The sequence below is a fragment of the Tursiops truncatus genome, chromosome 5, assembly GCF_011762595.2.
Source record: "Tursiops truncatus isolate mTurTru1 chromosome 5, mTurTru1.mat.Y, whole genome shotgun sequence".
NCBI lineage: Eukaryota > Metazoa > Chordata > Mammalia > Artiodactyla > Delphinidae > Tursiops > Tursiops truncatus.
This window is the reverse complement of record NC_047038.1, coordinates 64,792,634-64,813,232: the sequence shown is the minus strand read 5'-3', so window position 1 is coordinate 64,813,232 and position 20,599 is coordinate 64,792,634. Positions and strand designations below refer to the sequence as shown.

At 50.1% G+C, this 20,599-nt stretch overlaps 1 protein-coding gene across 19 annotated transcripts in view; it reads left to right on the top strand.

Moving 5' to 3' along the window:
* Positions 1-20,599, top strand: part of APBB2 (amyloid beta precursor protein binding family B member 2) — a 373,668-nt gene that overhangs the window by 343,823 nt on the left and 9,246 nt on the right. For 18 of the 19 annotated variants that reach the window (XM_019928274.3, XM_019928275.3, XM_073805179.1 and 15 more), the window contains one exon: positions 18,222-18,336. The exons of the other annotated variant lie outside the window; for it this stretch is intronic. In XM_019928274.3, coding sequence (XP_019783833.1) covers positions 18,222-18,336 — 115 coding nt within the window. The remainder of the gene's footprint in view (positions 1-18,221; positions 18,337-20,599) is intronic. 19 annotated transcript variants of the gene reach the window in all.

Sequence of the window (20,599 nt, the reverse complement as noted above, 5' to 3'; positions counted from 1 at the left end):
GTGGGAGAGATAGGGTTCAAAGAGGCGGGAGATAAGCTGGAAAAACAATTCAGGAAGCAAGATGATACGGATTATGATGGGTGCTGTGAGGTCAACAGCACAGTGCAACAGAGAGAGAGTACCTCGGTGGGGAAAGGGGCCACCAAGGGGCAGCCCATCCTAGGAGGTGGCATTTGAGCTGACCTTGAAAGCTGGGAAGAAGCCGGGTGTGTGACGGGAGCAGGAGGAAGGAGGACGGGCGAGGGGTGCTCAGCACGTTCAGGGATGTGAGAGAAGGCCAGGGTGGCTGGAGCCCGGAGCGGGAAGTCCAGTGATACGTGCTGCGGTGGAAGAGGTGCTTGGGGCCTGGGGGACAAGATCATACAGGGCTTTTCGGTTACGGTTGAAGGTTTGAATTTTCTTTTCAATGCCATGAGTAACCTCTGAAAGGTGGTAACCAGGGGAGTGCCATGATCTAATTTGTTTCATGAAGAAAGATCTCAGTGAATGCTATTAAGGGGTATGGATGTCGGCAGCTGAGCTGGAAGCTGAGGGTTCAGTTATTGAGTCCTGGTCCGGGAAAGATCAAAGTGGTGGCAGAGGGGATGAAGAGAAGCGGGTTGTGGAGGTTGAACTGGCAGGGTTGACTATGGAAGATGCAGGACAAGGAGTCACCTAGGACCGTACCTGGATTTTTAGATTCATTGTTTATTTCTGTTGGATATATGTATTAATAGAAATAATGACTGTATAAAGACAATTAAGCAATGAGCGACTCACTTTCAATTTATATTATACCAAGACCTTGACTTAATTCTGTCTTATTCTCCAGTGCAGATGAGCGGCCCTACCCAGTGGAGTGCCGTGCATTTGGCCAACGTTTCTAGGACATGTTCACCCTTCAGTGCCCTGACTATCCTTCTCAACTGGTTATCAGACCTTTGAGCATTTTCTCTGTTCTGTCATAAAAATGAAGGATCAAAGTAAGAAAGAAGACAGGTTTAAGCTTTAATCCATACGGAATTACTCTACCTTTCCTTCCAGATTTATAAGATACCATTGATAATTGCATCTGAAGTTGTTTCTTTCATATACAGTATCCTCCATTGTTCCAACAACAGCTATTCTGTTGTAAATAAGACTTGTTCTATATCTATTTAAAATCAGAAAGAGTAATATTCCTTAGTAACTTTGCGGGAAATTCACTGTGCATTTTGCGAGCTAGAGAAGCCATTTCCTTGTATCTAAAAACTAGAGAAATGAAATACTTGGTCTCTGATGGGATTTTTTTGGGGGGGCCCCTCCTTCTAGCTTCCGATTTGTGAACATGAAAGCTTACAATGTCTTTTGTCAGTTAACTTTGGTTTTGAAACCATCTTTAGTTTGGGTTTTCAGAAAAATATTGATGCAGAAAATATTTCTTCCACAGTCAGAATTTTAGGCAGATGAGAAGGGGCAGAAGTGACTTGGGCTGCCATCCCTTCTGATCTGGAAGCCCGGACTTGTTACCCTAGAACATGTGAGTCTGTGGATGAATAAATTATGACAGCTGAAATAATTATGATAGAGGAAAAGCAGCTGCAGAGAACACAGTTGACAATCGGGGCTGATTTGACCTGATTCTGTCATGTCAAAGCATGCATCTGTTTGCCAGGTTACAGGAAAATGCTGTTTTCAAGGAGTCCAGTGTGTTTTGTTCTTTATCCAGCCCCCCGCGCCCCCCCAAAAAGAAAAAAGAAAAACATTCTAAGAAGAGTCATAGCCTGCTAGTGACTCTTCCAAAATCACATGGCTGGAGCAGAGACCCATATTGATTCTGGTTCGCATTTCGGGCACCCATGTAGCATTTTAGTTGAGCAAAAGATATTTTGATTCTAAAACTGCAAACTGGAAGAGTTCTTACTCTTGCTTCTGGGTGGAATAGTTTCCAGCTGGCCCTGGAGTTTGCCACCTGTGAGAAGGATTATTCCACCATCTCAGCCAGTCGCAACGGGTTTAATACACGCTTGGTTCACTGCTCTGCTGTTACCATCTTGAAATTCGTAATAATTTTTTCACGCAGGGCCTTGCGTTTTCATTTTGCACTGGGCTCCGCAAGTCATTGAGCTGGTCCTAGTCTCGCTGTCGGTCCATGTTGTGTGTTGCACCTCTGAATCAGGCCGACATCTAGAGCAGGGCTCCACACTTGTTCTGTGAAAGTCCAGATATTAAATCTTTGGGGCTCTGTGGTCTCTGTTGCAGCTCCTCAGCGCTGTCACGCTGGCACAGAAGCAGCCTTAGGCAGTAGGAGATGAAGGAGTACGGCTGTGTTCAGTGACACTCTGTTTATACAAGCAGACAGGGGGTGGTTGGACTGTGGTCCTGGGGCCGTCGTTTGCGACCCCTGATGTAAAGGAGGACCTGAGTGGAAACCACAGTGACAACTGAAATAGAGATCTTGTCCTTTGGAAGCAAGGAGGCTCGGTTACCTTTGGGCAGCTTTGTGGTGCTCTGAAAACCAGTCTCCAGAGAGCACTCCTGAAGAAGGTCAGGCTGGTGGGGGTACTTCTGCGACAGACCGTCATTTGAACGTCCCTGAACCCACGCTTGAGCTTCTTCAAGATGGCATGTTAATTCTGTTTGTCAAGTGTGAAGACATATGGACAATAAAAGGAAGGTGAACTCGGACAGTAAAAACAGGATGCTACCGTGATGGGATTGTGGTTTTATTTTTTTAAAGATTTATTATATTTGAGGGAAAAGAAAAAAGATTCTGGAGTAAGGAGGCTAACTGTGTATAAGAAGTAACCTCATTCAACAGGAACGGTGTGTCTTCTTTCAAACTGTATCCAGAAGTTAACCCCTGCTCAGACAGTGTCACACCTCCCGGCTGGGGATGCGGGGGGCGTTGGGGGAATGCTCTGTGCGGCCTTATATATAGTCCAGCTCTCCATACTTCCTCTGCCTCCGCATGTATGGAAATGTGTTGTCTGGGGTCTTTTCTCTAAATGATAAACAAAAGTTTATTTCTCTTAGAGTACAAAGATAAAGAAGAGTATCTGGGGAGTCAGTAACTCTTGATAGAAATCAATGTACAAGGGAAATTTATATATTGATTTCTTTAGGAGCAGAGGAACCGTTTTTCATTTAGACAAATGTTCTAAAGAAGGAACCTAGTTAGGGGCTCTGGAAACGTTTCTGCTGGAGATGATCAGAGTATAGATTTGCTTTGCTTTCAAATTGAGTCACAAGAGATTAATAATCTTCTAAGAACTCGCTTCCTGCCCATTCAGATAAAATATATGTTTTATTAACATTCTTTCTCATTGACATGAGAACGGAATGTGAACTAAAGCCATTATTAAAGTGCTGGCTGTAATAAACGATAGCAGTAGAAAAAGAAATCCAGCCAAGTCCCTATTATTCACGGCATTATTCTCTTACCAACATGATCAGGAATAAGGGAGGAAGACCTTTGTTTATGCTACTTAGTTATTTAGTAAAAAATATTTATTGATGACCTATTATGTGCCAGGCAGTGAGGAGTGAACACTTCCCCATGGTGGTGAGTGAACAAGGCAGAAACGTTGCTGTTCGCGCGAATTTTACTTTTTTGTCGGGCAGAAGGAAGGACAGACAGTAAACAAATAAGCAGGGTAGTTTTAGAAGCCTTGAGAGTTGGTGGTGACTGGGTGGTCCGGAGGGGTCTTCTGGAGGTAATGATGACAAGGAGTCCTTCATGGGAGATCTGGGGGACTCAGTGTCCAGGCAGCAGAACAGTGAGCACATAGGCTCCAAGGCAGAAGCGGTGGGCGTGTTTGTGAACACAGTATGGCTGGAGCCCAGCAAGTGTGGGTGAGGCAGGAAGTGAGGTCAGAAAGATAGATGGGGAGTGTGGGGTTGGGTGGGGGAAGAGTCATAAGCAGGGGAGCAACAGGGTAAGTGTCTGCTGTGTAAAGAATGAAGTCCTCAGCCTTTGCCCTGCAAAGTTATTTAGACCAAACACAGCACTTATGTTTTTTTAAACAATTTCTTAATACCAGGAGATCTTCCTTCCTCCCTCCCTCCCTCCCTTCTTGCATTGGGTCTTCGTTGCTGCGCGCGGGCTTTCTCTAGTTGCGGCGAGCGGGGGCTACTCTTCATTGCGGTGCGCGGGCTTCTCACTGCGGTGGCTGCTCTTGTTGCAGAGCACGGGCTGTAGGCACGCAGGCTCAGTAGTCGTGGCTCGCGGGCTCTAGAGCGCAGGCTCAGTAGTTGTGGCGCCCAGGCTTAGTTGCTCCGCAGCATGTGGGATCTTCCCGGACCAGGGCTCGAACCCGTGTCCCCTGTATTGGCAGGTGGATTCTTAACCACTGCTCCAGCAGGGAAGTCCCACAACACAATTTTTTGTCACCAGGTCCAGCTGTGGCGCAACCAAAAATCCAGTAGGGATGGAGACAGGAGCAGAGAGCTGAGGCCACCTTTCTTCGTCAAGGGGTGAGGTCCTGAGGAGAGCCCGTTCATTGGGAAGGAGGCAGGCTCAGGTGCCCCCAAAACACAGAGCAAAGGCGAGACCAGCCAGGCCAACCCGTCTCCCATTTGTGGATCCACCACTTTCTAGCTTGGGGGTTTTGAACCTTAGATTCTCTCATAAAATGAGAGTCGCGAGGCTCCCCTTCAAGGGTATCGTGTGGCTTGGCGTTAATGTGCACCCAGAACAGAGCCTGGCCGGCTGGGTGGCAGATGGAATAAAATGGGAACCGCCAGTGTTATTTGGTTTTTAGCAATCAGTCATTCTAGTGTTGATGTCTATTTTTGTGTAGGTATTATTGAGTCTACAGAGTATTAGGGATACTTGTATCTACATGTAAGTTTCCATAATGTTAAGTGGAGACCAAATGTCTTTTGGCCTTTTGTGTTATCTGTACTCGTATTCCTTCTGTCTGCACAAAGGAATGGGGATTGGCTATATAGGTATAGCCCTAAAGCCTCTTGAAAATTCAGAAACAGATTTAAGAATGTGTCTTCCCCACAAGAGGCCCTCCGTGAGACTGGGTGCATGGAGTTGAAGGAAATTCCCCCACAGGCTTGCCGTGGTTTTAACTCAGAGCCTGGTCTGTACCCTGCCAGTGGTTGGTGCCGTCGTGGAACTTCTTGCGTGGAAACCACTTTCCCCGTACGGGGAACTGTCATCTTCCCCGCTCTGTACCAGAGTCTTTAAATGTTCCCTTGTTCTCAGACCTCGTCAGATAGGGGCCTTCCGGGTATCAAAGTATTTTGTTTTTTGTTTTGCCATCTCTGCTTTCAGGAAGGAAGCCAGCCCATGGTTTCACACTTCAGGTATATTTTACATTAATTTTATCCTTTGATTGTGCCCTGAACTTTATACCGTGAAACCATAATGTGGCATGAACTATCTCTCACTTGAGAACTCAATATAAGTTGTGTGTGTGTATTCTCTTTTTGCTCAGATATTCAGAGAAGCAAGGTTTTTTGGGTTTTTTTTTTTAACTGTAATACAGCACAGATGAAAGCAGACGCTCCTTAATTCTTGCTGTCTTCAAAGACGGACTTAAAAAAAATTCTCATTTCCTGGTTACTCCCAAATATCCTTTTTTGCCTCAGTAGTAAGCTGACTGGTAACTATTGTGTCTTCTCTGGTGGCATGAGAAAGTCCTTTGTTTAGAAGAATGTGCCTTGAATTTCAATAACCTTAAACCACTTTAGATCCGCAACTTCACACTTATTCTAGTTGGAACGCTAAGGCCTGTGTCTGCTAGTCACCAATTAACAGGCTCCGTGGTGCTGGGGTAGGGGATAGGGGGAGACAGGAGCAGGGAGGTGGGAAGGATACTCGTTTTGCAAAGGAAGGTACACTTGTCAGAGAGAGGTGTTCCTGCTGCCGTTTGGTTCTGGGAAGGACAGAACCTTTCCCTGAGCTGCATCTTCTGAAACTCACTAGACACCAGATGGTAAATTTGCATAAACTCAGAGTTCAGTTCGGAGGTCTTTCACCTGCAGGGTGTGGATTCTAAAGGGGTCTGTGAATGAGTTTCAGGGATTATTGAACTTTCTCCTCACCACCACCTTGCGATGGTGTGTGGAAGTGTGGGTCTGTATGTATTTCTATCTGGAGTGTTTTCATCAGAGTCCAAAAGGTTCCATGATCCAAAAGAGGTTAGAAACCTTCCTCTTGGCAGACCTCCTCCCTCTCGGTTGGTAACGGCACTATTCAGCGTACCCATCCGGTCCACACTGCACACCGTCCTGCTGTGAGAGTCTGACACGGACTAATGGGTGCGATCCTCACAGCACTCTTAGGAAATGAGTAGTACCACTTATTGCTCCCGTTTCACAGACGAGGAGACTGAAGAACAAAGAGGCTAAGGGCCTTGACCAAATGCAGACAGTGAATAAATGTCAGGGACAAAAAACTTGAAGCTGGGGAAAAAGAAACTGTCAGGTTCATGAGTTTGTTTGAGAGCCTTCATGACATGAAGTTTTATGTCTTTACTTCATTGCCACGTGGGTAATGCTGGTCTGTGCCGGCGCTCAGAAGGCTCAAAAGACTCTCAGTGATGGCAGACGAGCACCAAAAAGTAGTACGAAGCAGAGAGTTCTGCAAACATGGAGCGAGAAGTACCCTGGCAAGTCTTTGCTTTACATGCTCAGTTTGTGAAAAGTAGACGGTGTGCATTGCATAAGAAGTAGGTGGCTGTGCTGGGGAGATGCATCCTCTTCCAAAGAGCTGGAGTAGACATTGTTATTCTGGTATGCTATTTTGTGTGTGTGTGTGTGTGTGTGTGTGTGTGTGTGTGTGTGTGTGTGTGTGTGTGTGTGTGTGTGTGGAATTTCCTATTCATTTGGATGCCCGGTTACACATGCCAAGTAGTTCTGTTATTTCAGGCTTATTTTAATGAAAACGTTGCCAATTACTCCTCCGTTCATTTTCCCAAGAAACCGCCGCCGAGAACATGGAGATCGGGCAGGCTTCGGGTGTGAGGCTGGTGTGGAATTCATCATGGGGCTGAATTCTTCCCACTGGCATCTTGTGGGGTGAGACGGGAGTAAGCTTGCACCTGGCTCTAAATGGAGCCTTCCCTGCTCTCAGAATGACACTTCACGCAGAAGCCCAACTTTGGGCCGCTGTTTCTGCCCCAGCACATTACAAGGTGTCGAATTGGTGAAGCCGCGGCCACTAGGACCCTGCTGCATTTTTCCAATGACATTTCAAAGATCCCTCTGAAGTCCCTATTTATGGCTGTTTTTCTCTTCAACACTTAAATCTGAGCAGTGTCTATTAACCCCAAACGAATTAACCTTGTTAAAGGTTCAGTGTCATTTTTCTGAGTACTGCCCTCAGGGAAAAAGCAGGGTAGCTACATATCGATGTCATTTCCTTAAGTGAATCACGAGTAATGGGTCTGATTTCAAATATCCAAGGTGCCCATAATAATTGTCCACGAAAGAAACAGATCGCGTCCTTGGGGGTCTAGACTTAAGGTTACTTAAATATACTACGTATGCTAGCCACAGGCTTTTTATTAAGAATAAAAAATTAAAAGCACCTGGCATAAATCAAAAGTTAGTCAAAGAAATGCTGCCCATTCATTTTTGGAAGAGTCGAAGCACTTGAATTCTTTTCTGATAAAAATCTGAGCATTAGGAGATTCCAAGAGCATGTGATCTTAGACAAGAAACCCAAGATGGAGGTTAAGTGACTTGCAGAGTGTTTACTCACACTGGGACCAGAGTCCAGGTCTTTGGATCCTTTGCTGATGATCTAAATTGCCTCCAAAGACTGGTTTTGATAGTGGGGCAGTGCAGAGGGCCAGGCTCGAGGTGGAGGGAGGTACCCTCAATGCTATGCTAAGTGGTGCCCAGTAAATCTGAGGCCACAGATACTCCCCCAAGTGACCTCCCTTCGGCGGGAGACATTTCGTCTCAAACGCTGCCCAGCACGACCCAACTGAGACATGACACCGTCAGGTGACCTGGGGATGATAGCTATAGTGATGCAGTCTGTCGCACTTGTAACAGAACACGTGTTCTTTGCACACACCATCTCGTTTAATTGAGTTCGCATGATTACCCTGAGCCAGAGGTCCTTGTCCCTTTTTCACTGACGAGGAAACAGGTTCCAAGGGCCACAGAGAGGGACCCCAGGAAAAAGAGAGGGTAAGTAGCCAGCAGGGTATGAACACAGCTCTGACTGCTTACTCAGCTAAAGGGCCTTTCTTGGGAATTTTCAGCTGCCTTCTTCCCGTGCAAAAGTTCACAGGCCTCAGAGAGGGAGGGGGGGGGTCCCCCCGTTTGCCTAAAACCCCAGTTGCAAACCCTTTGCCCCATCTTGAACACCTGTGCATAGCAGCGTGCTGGCTCATTTGGGAGACAAACCGTGAGGTGACTCTGCAGGACTGTGAAGAAGCGTGTGGTTCCCGTCCTAGGCACATTCCCAGAAGACCAGAATGAGAGTCCTGCAGGCCTACGGTCGAACGCTGACTTCCCGTGTACCTTGGTCAAGTCGCTCGAGTCCTCTGAGCTTGTTTCCTTTTCTGTCAGTGAGAACAGTAGTATCTGCCTTGTCAGGTTGCTGTTACGGCATCACAGAGCCGGAGCTCAGTGAACGGTAGTCTCGGAGCCGCTGGGAGTGTGATTGTGGCCATCACATCTACCGCAGGGTGGTTACCTGCGCCTCGGGGCACGTGTGTCACGGTGGTTTTCCTCAAGTGTTGAGGTAGAAACGAATATATTAAATACAGTCCTCTGTAATCTCCCCTCCAGGTAAGAGCTGACAGTTGGATGTTAAGTTGTTGCAGATTTTTTGCCACGCGTACGTTAAAATACACACTCAAACATTTGTTGTTTTTTTCCTGTAAGACCTTGTATCTGCGACTTGGGTTGTTTTTGCTTGCTTGCCTTCCCCCCCATTTGATAAGATGTCATGGTCGCTGTTCAGTATCAGGGTGGACAGCTTCACCTTTCCGCCCAGCGACGGGGCGTGCTTGCTCTTCCACGCCGTGAATTCAGCCCTCATCTCCGCAGGGCCCTGTTGGCCGCTCCGTGACCCTGGCCACCGCGCCCCTGCAAGGGCGGCTTTCTGCCTTTCCTCCTTATCCGCCTCTTCAGTCTGTTCAAGTGGGATGCATGCCTGTGACTGACTTGGGGCTCTGTCCTGGGGCCCCTTCAAATTGGCTGTGCTGAGACCAGGAGGGGGTGGTGAGCACTCCGGGTCGGAGGTTAAGTGGCGTCATTAGCGTTGCTCTGGGAGCTCAGAGCAGCTCTGGGGATGGAACTCAAAGCGTTCAGCCCCAGACTCCAAATTGCTGTCGGCTCCTCTCCACCTTCCACCCCTCTCTTCCCCGGCACAAATCTGTTTTCTCACCTTTAAGCTCATTTACTGGCCCGGCCTCGTCCCACCTCCGCCCTTGGCCCTCTGCTCTGCTTCCGCCCCCTCCTGCTCTGTTGCCCTCTGTGGACGCAGTTCCGTGAAAGTATCTGAAGTGTAATGTTGTAGTTCTATTAATAGGATGTCAGAAGTGTTGGTAAAGCAGGTAAGGCTGTTGCCATGTCAATTTTTCCATATGGGTTTTATTTGTTTTGTTTTGTTTTGTTTGCGGTACGCGGGCCTCTCACTGTTGTGGCCCCTCCCGTTGCGGAGCACGGGCTCCGGACGCGCAGGCTCAGCGGCCATGGCTCACGGGCCCAGCCGCTCCGCGGCATATGGGATCTTCCCGGATCGGGGCACGAACCCGTGTCCCCTGCATCGGCAGGCGGACTCTCAACCACTGCGCCACCAGGGAAGCCCTCCATATGTTTTTTTATTGGCAGCAGGTGGAGCTGGAAAAGGAGGATAAGTACTCTGCCGCTGTTCACTGCAAATGGTTTCCTGTATTTCACTGTGATATTTTAGGCTTGATTACCTCCCCAGGTTGATATGTTGCCTCTGTAAACTCAGCTGGCATCTCTTGGCTTCATCGTAATGTGGCTCAAAATACACACTTCTGTGTGAGAGAGTTCAGCTAAAATAAGCTCCGAAAGGCTATTAATTGCAGCCAAGTTGGGAAATAAGATGGGATGTCAGAGCTCAGAGTCGCTGTTAACGGGACTGTGTTATGCACCGGTTGCCATGTGAATGCTAACGTGTTGTTTCTGCTCTGTCCCCTCATGCCTTCCCGGATTCAGAGAGAGGTAACCAACCAATTTTCACTTCTCCCCCTTCGTGCTGTCTTCAGTGTCTGGCAAAGCTCACTTGCTGCCTTCCTGCCCTGTCACCACCATCATAGCCATGCTGTCTTTGAAAGGCAGAACTTTGTTTTGTTTAACCTTTTCTCATCATCATTGTTATGTGTCCTGCATTTAAAATGGTGTGGAATTGCCTCTGGGTCCCTGATCCTCTGTTGCTTGACCCTGTTTGGGGAAGGTGTTGGTCAGAACAGTAACTTGGTCCCTCTCACTACTGGCTGAGCAGAATCTAACCAGCATGCTAGGGAGAAGGCGTGATAGAGATAGTCAGGCTAGGTACCATGTTGTGTAGGAGGGTTTTTGTGCTTCGTGAAGAACTAATACTAGGACCTGCTTGTTATGACTTCTCTATAGCGTTTCGTTGGTGAGATTTGGTTCTAGGCCAGTAGCTGGAAGGACTGACTCAATTTCAGTCTGGATTATTAGCAGACATCTATGGAATTCTTCTCCCTTCCCACCTGTAGACGAACATAATGATGAAAAGACTGGAACTCCAAAAGGAAAGGCATTTGTACCTCAGATGTGTGTGTCTCCCGCGCTCTGACCATCAGCCTGACCATCTGGCTGACTGGGGGCTTTTAAGCCCCATGATTCCTCAGCTCAATCATTTAATAAAAGCTCCATTTTTGATGGAAGGAGAAAGTTTGGGAATTCTTCTCCTTGAAAAAATGATTGTGAGTACTGCTTGGCAAAGTGAAGGGGCACCAACGCTGGCCTCTTTGCTTTTTGTGCTGGAGTCCGTCCCAGGGGCCTCCCTCCTGGCTGGGGCTGAGCTCCAGCTAGCGGCCACTGTCCTCCCTTAGGATAAGCTGCTGTCATAGCTCAATGGCTGGAGGGAAGGGAGACGGCGTAGGCTGGGTGGGTAGCACTTCCACAGTCGGTCTTCCAGAGGGTGTGCTTAGGAGAATTTGGGAGCTTGATTGACTTTCTCACTACTTTTGAGGAGGCTCTGGGCCCCTGGAGGTGATGCAGGTTTCTGGAGGATGAGGGCTCTGGGTTTGGATACGAGCTCCCTCGTCTCAAGTCACCACACCTCTTGTCAGAGTGCATGGTAAGGATGTTTTCAGATCTTTGCTAGTTCCTACCCTGCGTGTCCTCGCTGGGAACCAGGTGCTCTGAATATTAACAGCAAGACTGTTCTAGAGAGGGCTACAAATTCTGGTTCGCCCAAGCCACCTGGATTATTGGCAGGTGGTAGAATTTCAGATCTGCTGTGTATACAGTCTGTGTGTCTCCTGAAAGCACCTGGTGAGGGTTTCCCTGCAGAGAATTTGTGTTTACCCAGGTGAGGAGCTGCTAGAATGCCCCTTTCAGAGTTTACAAACTTAGCATCTACTTAAGCTTGCCAAGAAGGAGAGTTTGAGTTTATCAAACCAGAGCCTGAGCTTTGTGAAATTAATGATGCCCACATATGGTGCATGTGCCAGTGGGTACAGTTTGAAAAACAAAGTCGTGTGTGTGTGTGTGACCTTCTGGATTAGCTGTTTAGGAAGATGACATTTCTCATCCCCTTTCCCCCCTCTTTCCTCCTCCAACCCCCCCCAAAACAAGATTTTCAAAATGCAATCAGAAAACGAGCAGTTAGGCAAAGAAGAGCAGGCAGTCCTGAAAACAGGATTCCTCCCTCCAGGCCCTATGCAGGTGAGATGGAGAGAAAGCCCTTTATCATAAAGGGCTGGGAATAGAGTGTTTAGATCCAATCTGGTTGCTGCCCTTCTGTCCTTCTTTGCAGGTGGGGCCCGCCCTCTGCAGTGGTAACAACTCTGTTCGCTTATTGCTTCTACTGAAAGATAAGCTGGGAGGAGAAGGGTCTTTAGGTACATTTCAACAAGTGTTATTATATTCGTATCAGTACAAAGATTTATTAAAACATCCCTCGTGGATACGGAGACAGTATTTCAAAGTGGGCTTTTTCTTTGACTTCGTTTTCCTCACTTATAATAACAACTAACATTATTCAGTTGCCTTCACGTGCTAGCCTTCGCAGATTTGACCAGAGCAAAATACGGGTTGTGTGAAAGACGTTACCAAATCGTGGAGACTTGGTCAGGAGCGCTAACAGAAAAGATTGAGTGAGAGAGTGAATGGCAGGGGATCTAACAGAAAAGAGAGGAGAGAGCTACTGCCAGACACATCTGGGCTGTCACGTGCCTGAGGAGGGCAGCTCCAGAAAGCAGAACCTAATCCCACAGGCAAAAGTTGCAGGGAGGCAAGTTTCCATTCATCGTTAAGAAAAAATATATTTTGGTTCGCAGCGAGCATTCAGCAGTGGAGCTCCTGATCCATTAAGTAAATGAGGTTTTATACCACTGATATATTCTAGGCACCACCTGTCTGGGTTGCTGTAGAAGGAGGGACTTTGAAATGTTAGCCTGGGTAACTGCTACGAGGTCTGTAGGTGCCTATAAATACCTTTTGAGGAGGGATAAACACATAAGCAGATTTCATTTATGTAAGGGTCGTGGTGGGAGAGATTTAGGGAAAGGTTGAGCAGTTCTGTTTTGGCTACTTTCTAATAGAACACATTTGAATAAAGAGTCGTTTATTCATTCATTCCGTAAAGATGGATTAAGCCCCTACATGCTGTTCAGCTGAGAATAATAAAAGCAATCTTTTGCCCGTTTTCTTTGCCATTAAGAAATTTGAGGCTGTCATGTAAGATGTCTTAGCACTGACATTTTTCCCTGTCAGAACTCGCTGCGGGTCCTCTGGGGGAATAATTACTGGGGAACAGAGCAAAAGGAGAGGAACAAAAAGAGTTGGAGACACAAGGGCTTAGCCAGCAAATGGTGAAAGGTAGTTGATTCACTTCTGTTACAGTGTAAGGAAGAGACTTAGCTATAAACCTTCCGCTTCCTGGTTTACAAAGGAAGTGCAGTGATCCCCCTGACTGCAGGAAATAAATGGGGCAAAACTCCAGAGGGAACCGGCACCTCTTTTAGCAAATGGCGTCTCCAGGAGCGAGCTGGAGCAAAGGACAAAAGTGGCCCTTGTTGCTCAGTGTCAGACACAGTGACTCAGACGGACGGGCATCTAGCAGAATTTGTTAGAAAAGACGGGCGCCTGCTCTGACTGGACCTCGGGGGCCATTTGGGCCAGCTCTGTGGTTTTATAGACCACACCGAGGCCCTGGAAGGAGGCGTGACCACGGGGGCGGCATGGAAACCCATTTGAGCGCATCTTGGCTCTGAGCTGTGACACTCTCCGTGCTGTGGGCACCGGGTAGCTGCAGCCCGAGTGCACCGCACAGTGTCAGAGCCCCTGCGGGCGCTGCCCAGCTGGCTGGGTGACACCCACCGACGCCCGCTGCTCTGTCCTCCCAAATTCCCACGCGTGGCACTGGGCTGATCTGTCAGGGATACTCTAGCCGTGGAGGCTGGTAATTAAAGCAATTTCTTGTCCCCCTCAATATAGGAAAAGCTCTAGAATATGTTAAATTGTTCTTACATATGGGCATGAGGACCTTTAGGATTATAATACCGATTGGAAAAGAGTCTGAAAGGCTGAGTTAGGCCACATCTTGGTCATTGTGAAAGTGAACGATGGGCCATGGGTGTTCATTGACTGTCCTCTCTACTGTGTGTTTGAGAAGTTCCAGAATGAGAAGTTTAAGAAAGGAGGAGAAAAAGAAGAGGTACTGTGTTCTTTTGACTCCCGCACCCTGAAGCTGGGACCCAAACTCCATTCTCCAGGGGAAGGGCCCGGCAGGCCGAGGTCACCGCAGACCTCCACGTCGCTGAGACCGAGTGGCTTGTCTCCTGCTGCCCAGCGGACTTCTCCCGAAACTTCTCCTGGCTCTTTGGAGCCAGCCTGTCCTGGGCTTTCCTACTCCCAGCACTCTTTTTTCAGCCTTTCGTTGGGCCTTTGGCCTCAATTAGCCCTTCAAACGCCTTTCCTCCTTGGGGTCCAGACCTTGTTTTGTCTTTCTCATTCTCCAGTCTCCCATCTGCTCCCCTGACCTCAGCTGCCCCCTAGGCCCAGACCACAGGCCTGAGCTCAGGGACCGAGTGTCCACCTGCTTGGTGGGCGCCCCCCACCGCCAAGCACCTCACACTATTGTCCAACCTGGAGCACATCAGTTTCCTTCACCAGATCCTTCCCCCTCCCGTCCCCAGTGTGAGGGTACTTCGCTGTCCCAGGAGGGACCTCGGAGTTATTCTGGATTTTCCTTCTCATCTCCCACATCCCTCAGTCCTGCAGCCACCCTTCCGGTACCTCTTACCCGTCTGTCTTCTCCAGGCTGCTCTCGGGGAGGCTAACTCAGCCTTGCCTTTTCCAGCTGTTCGAGGCTGGTGCCTTCCTTGGCTCGTAGCCCTTGCGCCGGTTCTTTTACTTATAAGGAAAGCGCCTCCTCCTCTCCCTGGTAACTGTGTTGGGCCCGCCCCAGATAATCCAGGATAACAGCCCCTTCTCAGGATCCTTCCCTTAATCCCGTCTGCAGAGTCCCTTTTGCCATGTAAGGTAACCTATTCACAGATTCTGGGAGTGAGGACAGGAGTATCTTGGGAGGGTCATTATTCTGTCTCCTGCTGCAGCCTTTTTCAGAAATCAGGGGCTGAAAAGCCAAGGTTTTAAAACAACCAGTTAAGAGGTGTTTGGATTTCCGTTCTGAACAAGGATGAGATGAACTCAGCCATATGTTTCATTGCACACAAAGGAAGTTGTCGAACTGTCTGCGCTCCGGGTCAGAGGGAGGTCTCGCAAATCCCCGTGTTTGAGGCCTTCTGCTCTTTTAGGGTGACTTGGGATATGTTTCATGGAGTAAAACAGGAGAGACATGCAGATCTCCTGACCCCCACAGTGAGGAGAGGAAGGCACTTGTTTTCTCCTGGGAGGTTAGTTCCGGGCAGATTTCTGCTTCCCTGATCTGTTAGCCTGGTACCTGGGAGGGAACAGGAAAAGACAAAGCTGTTGAAAAAAAAAAGTGTCAGAATCCCCCAAACAGAGCCTGCGGCTGCTGAGCTGCCCTCTTGAGATGTGGATTCCAGATGGTTGCCTTAGGCATTAATCACTTTCTCCTGAGCCAGAAGAACATGAAGATTAATAATTTTTAAAAATTACTGCTAAGGGGTTGCATCTGAAAGAGCAGAGGGCACAGAGCTGAAGTTTGATGGGAGCTGATTATTGATCAGGGCCTGTTTGGTCCTCCGTGATGGTGACCTTGCACTTGCTACACTTGTAAGGCCGACGAGCTGTCACGGAGAGCAGGATGGATCTTGGAAGCTTACATCATAGGATATCAGAGCCAGAAAGGGACCTCGGAAATCATATTCCATCACTTAAGAGATGAGGTTTGACTCCATGCCCAGTGTTGTACAGCTCAGTGGAGTCCGGAATGGGACTAGCAATTGGGTCGCCTGGATCCTGATCCGTTGCCCTCTAGCTGTCCCTGACTCTCTCTGAGTCTCAGAGAGGACAGATGGAGGTAAGATCTCTACGGTAACTACTAAAGGTAGGGCATAACGAGCTGTAATCCTTTGTGGTGCAGAATACAGATCCTGTCGGCATTCAGACACAAGCAAGGTGCTGGGGGCCGGAGGGCCAGGCAGGCTTTTGAGCTGGGCCGTACAGAGTAGGTAGAGTAGTGAGCTCCAGACGGTACAGGGAGGCCAGGGGTCACCATGCCAGGCAAGGGGAGGTACCGTGAGCGGAGGTGGAGCCCCAGCTTTCTGGAGCAGAGAGGAGAGCTCCTTAATTGGAGTAAGGATGCTGGAGGAGTTGGTGGGACAAATTTTGGGACTCCAGAAATCCAGACAAAGGTCTTTGGACCCCAGTGACCCCAGAACTTCAAAGAGATGTGGCCTCAGGAAATGAGGACTGAACATGGAATTTTGAAGAGGAAGAGTTGTGCGTGTTGAGACACTGCATATATTACTGTAGGAACCATCCAGGAAAGAGAAGTAGCCAGAAGGAGGGGGGCCAAAAACAAGACTGCCTGCCCTTGAGCATGTCTCCAAAAGTGATGCCTTCTCGTCATTTCATTTTTTTTTTTTTTTTTTTTGCGGTACGCGGGCCTCTCACTGTTGTGGCCTCTCCCGTTGCGGAGCACAGGCTCCGGACACGCAGGCTCAGCGGCCATGGCTCACGGGCCCAGCCGCTCCGCGGCACACGGGATCCTCCCGGACCGGGGCACGAACCCGCGTCCCCTGCATCGGCAGGCGGACTCTCAACCACTGCGCCACCAGGGAAGCCCTCGTCGTTTCCTTTTTGAAGCAATAAGCTGTCTCGATGGGGGTTGAGACTAGGATGGAAAGGCCTCAGGAGCACAGTGTGGAAAAGGGCTCTGCTCGCCCCCAAAGTCTGGGCCCAGCTCCTCACCCAGAACCCCGCCCTCAGCCCACTGTCACGGCACCTGTTCACACCTCTGACCACTAGCCAGCTTTCCCGCCGGGAAACGGGGGACGTGCTGCAGATCCCTATGCTTGAGAGAGGGGGCACTCCGTACCAATTATGGCCGGGCCCAGACTGGGTGTTGGGAATGGATAAGGCTCAAATCGTCTTCACGGAGCTTCGAGGTGTTGTGGGGAAGACAGAACTCATGAGCAGATAGATGCCCATGGTACCCAGTGGTGAGTGCTGTGCGTACGGGGAACACAGCAGCACCCGGCAGGGTACTCACCCAGCTTCAGCTGCGTCTTCACCCGAGGCCAGGGCATGGAGACGGTGTGAGCAAAGGCAGGGAGACGAGACCCACCTAGGGTGCCTGAGTGGTGGCAGGGCTGGCGAGGAAGGGGTTGGCTTCAAGACACGGTCAGGAGGTAAAATCGGCTGAACACGGGGGTTGGGTGTGGAGTGCCGGGGCCGGCGGTGGGAGCATCAGGAAGTCCCCCGGCGCTAGCATGGAGGACACCAACTGCCGTGGAACGTGAGGGCGCAGGGGAAGGTGGAGCAGAGCAGACCCGAGGGCAGGTGTGCACAGGCGGAGGTTCGAGTGCCTGTGGGTAAAGATGCCCCTGGCCTGGAGCCGCTGCGGGATGGCCTGGGGCACAGCAAGGCCACAGGGCAGGCTTTCTGGCCGGGCCTTCACAGTGAACAGTTGCCTCCATTGGATAGACTGCTGTTCCTTCCCAAAGAAGCCAAGTCTGTGTTGGGGAAAAAAATCTATCCCAGTCTGTGAGAACACCACCAGCTCTTACCGTAAGAGAAGTAATTAATAAATTCATCCATGGTTATATCTACAGACAGGGATCCTGGCTTAGCAACACGTGCAGAGAAATCACTGTGACCCCTTACCAGATGGGTCAATCTGAGCATCTGTTTTTCATAAATACTCTGATCTTTTAAGCCACTGTCCTCAATAACAACTGAGAAATTTAGTTGTGTGGTGTTATTCTTTTGAAGCCAGGTCGTGTCACGGGCACAGTATCCTTCTCATCAGTAAAGCAGATGCTGAAATCCAGCCCTAGCGGCACGCTCACCTCGGCGTCTGAGCTGACAGTATACAGGGTGACGCTGCCGCCGTCGCCCCAAGCCCTGGAGTAAGAGGTGTGTTTAGCAGAATCAAGTGCCTGTGACCGGACTTCAGTCTGTGGCGTCTCTTTGTGTCCCCGTGACTGTCCATCAACTTACTCCGCAGCTGCGGATCAGATCCGGTCTCTGGGCACACATTTACACATCAGAGCCTGTTGTTTTGCTTCTGCTACACGCGACTGTAGCCTCACTCATGCAAATTCATGCTCCTCTCAAGCCTGTCTTCTGTTTTGTGATCATAATGTTTATAACCATGATATTTGCTGTTACTCTAGGCAGAAGGTTCCGGTAAAGTTCGGTTTTCATTAAGCGTTGTTCATGAAGGTTCCAGGAGCTCCACAGGCAGGGTCCGGGGAACACTGTAGTTATTTTACTCAGAAATGAATTCCTAGGATCCATGCAACTGTTCCTCTGTTTGAGGTGGCTGTTGACGTTTGTTTATTTTTTTAACCACCGCGTACTGTGTTTACCTCTGACGTGCTGGCTGCTCACTCAGTTAACATTCATCACTAGAATGTGTGTTGTGAAGGTTCCTCATTCTAATGTGCCGATAAACTTTGTTTGCACAGAGATTTTGCTTATGTAGCAAGAGACAAAGACACAAGAATTTTGAAATGTCATGTATTTCGATGTGACACACCAGCAAAAGCCATTGCCACAAGTCTCCACGAAATCTGTTCCAAGGTAAGGTGGGTCAGGGCACAGGGGTCCGCCCTGCTCCTTTTTCCCCCGCCCACCACTCAGCAGGGAAGGGCGTGTGGAAGGACGGGGGAGTCGGCACATTGACCTGCAGGTCGAGCTGCAGGGGCAGCAGGCCGACCGCCAGCCCAGCCAGCGTGGTTAACGCTCTTTCTGCGTGTCAGGCGTCGTGCTAAATGGTACTCCACCTACAAACCTACAAAAGGAGTACGGCCTTGGTGCCTCCCACAGTCCAGGAGGTCTAATAGGTGGACAGCGGTGTGGCGGAGGAGCTGTGTATCCCGAGCCCAGCTGGAAAGCGGGGGCAGGGAGTCAGGGCAGCTTTCCCAGGGCGGGGCCACCTGATCTGAGCCTGGACCCGGGAAGAAGGGAGCGGGGTACGAAACCAGCAGGTGTGTCTGTGGAAGTGCAGGCGGCCGGGGGTTGCCGTGAACACGTGCTGACGTCATAAGGCACACAGCGGCGAGGCAGGGCCGTGGTCACAGCCTCAGAGTCGCCGCCTTCCCCCTCCCCCCCCCCTCCGCAGAGCGCATGCCTACACCCTCGTCCCGCCCTCTGCCCGGCCCTTGTACTTGTCAGGACACGGCTGTGTGATGCAGCGGCTCTGGCCGCTGCAGAGCCCTTCCTTGTGTGGACCTCCGTGTGTTTACTTGAGATGTGTGGCCTGTAGCAGAGGAGAGAGGTTCCTGGTTTGTCTGTTTGCTGGGCAGCTTTTGCGATTTGGAGGCGGTTGGAGCTGCGCGCTGTGCCTAGAGGGCTGGACACACGTGTCTGTCGTCCAGCCTTCCTGCTCCTGGCTTCCTCCTTTGTCCAGAGTGCCCCAGCCCATCGCTTCAGCCACTTCCGGGTCTCGCGGCGACCAGGCTCCTAACCATTTTCTCCTGGCCACGCTCTGCTTGGTTCCCCCGAAGGAACCAGTGTTCCACAAGGGAGTCGACAGGGAACGGACCGTGGCCACAGTGTCCTTTGACCTCCAGGGATACATAGTTAATGTTCTCAGCAATCCCATTACCTGCTGGCCTGTGTTCCACTAGTGGGAGCCAGGTCTCCAGGACGCTGTCCCCAACTTCCTTCAGCCAGGCCTTTCCACGCCCCAGACTTACTGCTTGAATCTAAACATAGGACTTTGCCGCCCCCTGTGTTAATGTCACCTTTCCAGTTCCGGGCTGGCATCGTTACCCAGCCTCACTCCCACAGGTCCTCCCGAGCTCGCCAGGCCCAGGTCACGACCACCTCCACAGCCCAGCCTGGCCTCCGCAGCAGGAGCGGAGCAGCTGTAAGCCACAGTTCCCAAGGGAAGGGTAGGGATGGGAGCTGCCCCAGCACCGGAATAGCGCAGCAGTCTGCCGCTCTGACCGAATGACTGGGACCTGCAGGGTGGGTGCTGGTCCGGAGACCCCGCGTCCACCCCAGCCCGTGTGCACGTTCCTGCACGGGTGGCACTGGGGCAGCTGCTTCCTGTGCAGCCCTGAAGCATGCTGCGCTGCCCGGGTTTCGTTTCCTCATTCGTTCACGCAGCAAGTGTAACCGAATGCTGCTTATGTGCCAGGCACTGTCCTGAGGAGACAGCAGAGACCAAAAGAGAAAAAAAATCCTTGCCCTGGTGGAGCTTATATGCTAGCGTAAAGCCCTCAGAACACAACCTGGCCCAGAGTCAGTGCTCAGTGAATCTTGGATTTTACCGTCAGCAGCCCTCCTGCCCGCTGACCCAGGCGCAGATCTGGAGACGGGCAGAGTGGAGCTCCGGGGGAAATGACTTGTTCCACTTGGGATGGAAAGCTCAGGCGGGGGATGAAGGTGTGAGTTGCTCTTGCGGTCATTGAAGGTGGCTTCTTGGAGTCCCTAAACCCACAGCACTGTGAACAGGGGTGCGAAGTGATGACTGTCAAGTGAAGATGTTAGTGCCCCCAACAGAGGAGAGGCATTTAGAAAGACGGCCGACAGATTTAAACAGTGTGACCATAACACCAACAGCAATAGCAGCTAATATTTCTGAGTGCTTGTATTTACTGTCAGGACTGAAATTATTTTATTATTAGGGACATAAATATTATCATCCACATGTGCAGTGGAGGAAACGAGACAAGAGGGCAGGTGACTGGCTCAAGGCCACTTACCGCTAGTAAGTGGCGGGCGTGGGATTTGAACCCAGGTACTCTGTCCCCAGAGCCCTGAAAAGAGTCCCTGAAAGTGGCCACGTGGAGGCAGCAGGGGGAGTCCGTTGCCCTGTGTTCCACCGACCGCTGTG